The sequence below is a fragment of the Dipodomys merriami genome, unplaced genomic scaffold, assembly GCF_024711535.1.
Source record: "Dipodomys merriami isolate MVZ:Mamm:240054 unplaced genomic scaffold, mDipMer1.0.p SCAF_297, whole genome shotgun sequence".
NCBI classification, from domain to species: domain Eukaryota; kingdom Metazoa; phylum Chordata; class Mammalia; order Rodentia; family Heteromyidae; genus Dipodomys; species Dipodomys merriami.
This window is the reverse complement of record NW_027204459.1, coordinates 370,356-375,952: the sequence shown is the minus strand read 5'-3', so window position 1 is coordinate 375,952 and position 5,597 is coordinate 370,356. Positions and strand designations below refer to the sequence as shown.

Here is a 5,597-nt window from a genome sequence, read left to right as displayed (position 1 = left end):
GGTCCAGGAGGGCGGGTCCGGGGGGCGGGCCCAGGGGGCGGGCCGGGCCGAGGAGTGGGCTGGCCCGGGAGGCTGGCCGGGCAGGCCGGTGACCCCTGCGAGTCCTCCCTGGTGACAGTTCTGAGGAACCCCACCGTCCCTGTGGCTCCTCCTCATGTCAGCCGGGGGTGGGAGGAAAGGTGCCCTGCTGTCGTCAGCCCTGCGGCCACGCACCGGGTGTAGGGAAAGCAGCGTGGGCGTGGCGGGGTGCGTGCGCCCGGCCTCCGGGCCACATTGACGGCTGCGCAGAAGGGAGTGCGCACGGACGCGCCCACCCGGGCACACGGGGCAGACCCGTGCCCAGAGCCGGCGTCAGGCCCGTGCTGCGCGAGGGCGGCACGCGCGCCCGCGGGACGGCGAGGGCGAGGGCGAGGGCGAGGGCAAGGGCGAGGGCGGCACGCGCGGGAGGGCGAGGGCGAGGGCGGCACGCGCGGGAGGGCGAGGGCGAGGGCGAGGGCGAGGGCGAGGGCGAGGGCGAGGGCGGCACGCGCGGGAGGGCGAGGGCGAGGGCGAGGGCGAGGGCGAGGGCGGCACGCGCGGGAGGGCGAGGGCGAGGGCGAGGGCGAGGGCGGCACGCGCGGGAGGGCGAGGGCGAGGGCGAGGGCGAGGGCGGCACGCGCGGGAGGGCGAGGGCGAGGGCGAGGGCGAGGGCGGCACGCGCAGGAGGGCGAGGGCGAGGGCGGCACGCGCGGGAGGGCGAGGGCGGCACGCGCGGGAGGGCGAGGGCGAGGGCGAGGGCGAGGGCGGCACGCGCGGGAGGGCGAGGGCGAGGGCGAGGGCGGCACGCGCGGGAGGGCGAGGGCGGCACGCGCGGGAGGGCGAGGGCGAGGGCGGCACGCGCGGGAGGGCGAGGGCGAGGGCGAGGGCGAGGGCGGCACGCGCAGGAGGGCGAGGGCGAGGGCGGCACGCGCGGGAGGGCGAGGGCGGCACGCGCGGGAGGGCGAGGGCGAGGGCGAGGGCGAGGGCGGCACGCGCGGGAGGGCGAGGGCGAGGGCGAGGGCGGCACGCGCGGGAGGGCGAGGGCGGCACGCGCGGGAGGGCGAGGGCGAGGGCGGCACGCGCGGGAGGGCGAGGGCGGCACGCGCGGGAGGGCGAGGGCGGCACGCGCGGGAGGGCGAGGGCGAGGGCGGCACGCGCGGGAGGGCGAGGGCGGCACGCGCGCCCGGCCGGCCTCACCGAGGCGGGCAACACACACCATGCACACCAGGCCCCGCACAAGCAGCCGAGCCGCTTCTTCACCATCTATGCCTCAGTTTACCCTGGTGAGATGCCAGACACGGAGCGCGTGGGGCTTTAACTCCAGGCACTGCAGTCCGACTCCTTGGCCTGGGAGCCGCAGAGCCCCGCCGGGCCCGGCCGGCGCCCTCGGAGACACGCTCACCCCTGACCTGCGGGCGCGGGTGTGAACACGCAGGAGCGTGCACAGGGCAGGTGTGCGGCGTGGGAGTGAACACGCAGGAGCGTGCACAGGGCGGGTGTGCGGCGTGGGAGTGATCACGCAGGAGCGTGCACAGGGCTGGTGTGCGGCGTGGGAGTGATCACTCAGGAGCGTGCACAGGGCGGGTGTGCAGTATGGGAGTGATCACTCAGGAGCGTGCACAGGGCGGGTGTGCAGTATGGGAGTGATCACTCAGGAGCATGCACAGGGCGGGTGTGCGGCGTCGGAGTGATCACGCAGGAGCGTGCACAGGGCTGGTGTGCGGCGTGGGAGTGATCACTCAGGAGCATGCACAGGGCAGGTGTGCGGCGTGGGAGTGAACACGCAGGAGCGTGCACAGGGCAGGTGTGAGGCGTGGGAGTGAACACTCAGGAGCGTGCACAGGGCAGGTGTGCAGCGTGGGAGTGAACACGCAGGAGCGTGCACAGGGCTGGTGTGCGGCGTGGGAGTGATCACTCAGGAGCGTGCACAGGGCTGGTGTGCGGCATGGGAGTGATCACTCAGGAGCGTGCACAGCACTGGTGTGCGGCATGGGAGTGAATACTCAGGAGCGTGCACAGGGCTGGTGTGAGGCGTGGGAGTGATCACTCAGGAGCATGCACAGGGCAGGTGTGAGGCGTGGGAGTGATCACTCAGGAGCGTGCACAGGGCTGGTGTGCGGCGTGGGAGTGAACACGCAGGAGCATACACAGGGGCTGGTGTGCGGCATGGGAGTGATCACTCAGGAGCGTGCACAGGGCAGGTGTGAGGCGTGGGAGTGAACACGCAGGAGCGTGCACAGGGCAGGTGTGCGGCGTGGGAGTGAACACACAGGAGCATGCACAGGGCAGGTGTGCGGCGTGGGAGTGATCACTCAGGAGCGTGCACAGGGCGGGTGTGCAGTATGGGAGTGATCACTCAGGAGCGTGCACAGGGCGGGTGTGCAGTATGGGAGTGATCACTCAGGAGCATGCACAGGGCGGGTGTGCGGCGTCGGAGTGATCACGCAGGAGCGTGCACAGGGCTGGTGTGCGGCGTGGGAGTGATCACTCAGGAGCATGCACAGGGCAGGTGTGCGGCGTGGGAGTGAACACGCAGGAGCGTGCACAGGGCAGGTGTGAGGCGTGGGAGTGAACACTCAGGAGCGTGCACAGGGCAGGTGTGCAGCGTGGGAGTGAACACGCAGGAGCGTGCACAGGGCTGGTGTGCGGCGTGGGAGTGATCACTCAGGAGCGTGCACAGGGCTGGTGTGCGGCATGGGAGTGATCACTCAGGAGCGTGCACAGCACTGGTGTGCGGCATGGGAGTGAATACTCAGGAGCGTGCACAGGGCTGGTGTGAGGCGTGGGAGTGATCACTCAGGAGCATGCACAGGGCAGGTGTGAGGCGTGGGAGTGATCACTCAGGAGCGTGCACAGGGCTGGTGTGCGGCGTGGGAGTGAACACGCAGGAGCATACACAGGGGCTGGTGTGCGGCATGGGAGTGATCACTCAGGAGCGTGCACAGGGCAGGTGTGAGGCGTGGGAGTGAACACTCAGGAGCGTGCACCGGGCAGGTGTGCAGCGTGGGAGTGAACACTCAGGAGCGTGCACAGGGCAGGTGTGCGGCGTGGGAGTGAACACGCAGGAGCGTGCACAGGGCAGGTGTGCGGCGTGGGAGTGATCACTCAGGAGCGTGCACCGGGCAGGTGTGCGGCGTGGGAGTGAACACTCAGGAGCGTGCACAGGGCAGGTGTGCGGCGTGGGAGTGAACACTCAGGAGCGTGCACAGGGCGGGTGTGAGGCGTGGGAGTGAACACGCAGGAGCGTGCACCGGGCAGGTGTGCAGCGTGGGAGTGAACACGCAGGAGCGTGCCCGGGAGACGGCTACCCACGCTACCGGGAGCAAGTCTCCACCCAGGGTGAAGTCTGCGGTGAAGGCTCTTCACGAAGGGATGTGGGGCTAGAGCCGTCTTAAAGGTAGAAATAAAAGCAAGGCTGGTCATAGTGTCCGTGAGCTTTAAACACACAGAACGTCCGCTGAACAGCAGGACGCTCCCGCAGGCCTGAATGAGGCCACCGCAAGCCGCAGGCCTGGCCGTGCCCTCCCTGCTCCTGGCCTCCGGGGTCGGGCGCCTGCCACCAGGCAGCCTGCTGACCACCAGGCTGGCCTGGAGACACTTCCCATCGCCCACCATGCTGCAGCACTGCTCTCAGAAACTACACATGCTGGCTGAATAGTTTCACCCGGAGCTGACCTAGAAAGGGTCCAGGGTCAAGGCCAGGTGGAGGCGCTCACTGCGGGGCCTCGGGCCAGGGGAAGGCACAAGGGAAGGCTCCAGGGTGGAGGTCATTCTGAAGACCAGGTCAAAGGCTTCTCACAGGAAGCTCTTCCTCAGAAAAATAAAGAATGTGCCTTGTATAGTCTACAAAACACTGTATCCAAAATAACCACGAGTGCCAGAGGGGAGGCTGGGCTCAGGGATCCCGGCCCAGCCAGGGTCCCGGCCCAGCCAAGCAAGCCATCTGAATGGGCAAGGAGCCCTGAATGTAAGCGCCTGGAACCTATAATAATAATATTATTAATCATTTAAATAAAGAGCTAGAATACATCTGCAATATCACCACCTCGAGGCAGCTAATGACATTTTGTGTATTCCCTTCCAAACATGCAAGTGTATGCATTCATGTCTGCATGCGTCACTGTGAGTTGTGTGCATACGTGTGCCTTTCCATGTGACTGAGTTGTGTGTTGTGTATTATGTGTACAAAAGTATAATTGAGTTGTATGTGAACTGTGGTATGAATGGGAATGTAATGGTGAGTTGTATGCATATATGTACATATGAGTGTAAACATGTACACATATGTGAAATGTGGGTGTGAGTGTGCCTTGTGTAGCTATGTACATGTGGGTGTGCATGAGTGTGAGCGTATGCTCGTGTTATATGTATGTATATGTGTGAGCGTTTATGAGCATGGGCTGTGAATGGTGGGTATATATGCAACTGTGTGTGAGTTATGGGTGAGAGTCTGTGGTTGTGTAGTGTGTGTGCATATGAGTATGCATCCTGTTGTGTGTTATAGGCTTGAGTGTATGTACAGGATTGTGTATTATGTGGCATACATGTGAATGTGTGTGAAGGGTACATGGGGTATCTGTGTGTGAATGAGTGTGTGAGGGGAGACACACGTGTGGGAGGGGTTATGAGCGCATGAGTGTGGATAGGTGTGTGTGTGGATGTGACGTGTGAGGGTATGTCACACATATGGTTGTATGTCTCTTTGTACATGTGGGAATGTGAGTGTGCGCACACATGTGGGCCTACACACGCATCGTCACATCCCAGCAGGACTCACACAGTGCAACACCTTCTCTCCAATGGACACAGAGCCTCCATCAGTGCTAGCCACACAGCCAACGTTTAATAATGTTGACATACTCGGAGAACACACAGCTACACACTTGCTTTTCCACACAAAGTTGTGTCCTATCATTCCCATGGCATTGTGGCCTTTGAAAACACAATTTTGCAATCCAATGCCATTTTCCACTTGTTGGATAGTGCTGCTGTTTGCTTTTACACCATGTGACACCAGAGAAAGCCTTGTGAGGTGGGGTGGGGGCTGTGGCCTCCACACTCATTGGTTAGTCTTATGAGTCAGGTGGTGGACGGAAGATGCAGACTTGATGGGATCATGATTCACCCTGAGGCTGGTCCCTAGGAGGAAGCTGGCCTGGCAGAGGTGACTGATCATTGACCCCACACCACGGCCTGCGTGGCCACTTCCTGCCCCAGTGAGGACCCAGGACTTCCTGAATCTCCAAGAGTATTGGAACAGAGGACAGAATGGCACACAGGACCCCACTCCACCTGCCTCTTCTAAAGTAAGTCTCCCCAGGCCAAGCAACATCTGCGCTACACCACTTTGCTCCTCCCTCTCAACTCCAGAGCACTCAGGGGACATCTAGAATGGACAGTTGCCCTGTCCAGCAGTGGGCAGTGAAGGGGCTGCTCTACCACAGGTACAGGACATCACTGGCCCACTGATTGGATATCCAACACTCAGTCTTACTGTGTGGGGCCCAGCTGGATAGTCTGTGTCCTGCAACTGCACCAGGCAAGAATGCCCAAAGCCAGAGGAGCCATGCTGTGAGCTG

At 63.3% G+C, this 5,597-nt stretch overlaps 1 protein-coding gene across 1 annotated transcript; it reads right to left on the bottom strand.

Moving 5' to 3' along the window:
• Positions 1-351: 351 nt before the first annotated feature.
• On the bottom strand, positions 352-1,281 carry LOC138839194 (uncharacterized). Its single transcript, XM_070038825.1, has one exon. The coding sequence runs from the start codon at positions 1,279-1,281 to the stop codon at positions 352-354; it is 930 nt and encodes a 309-aa protein (XP_069894926.1).
• Between the last annotated feature and the right edge of the window lie 4,316 nt (positions 1,282-5,597).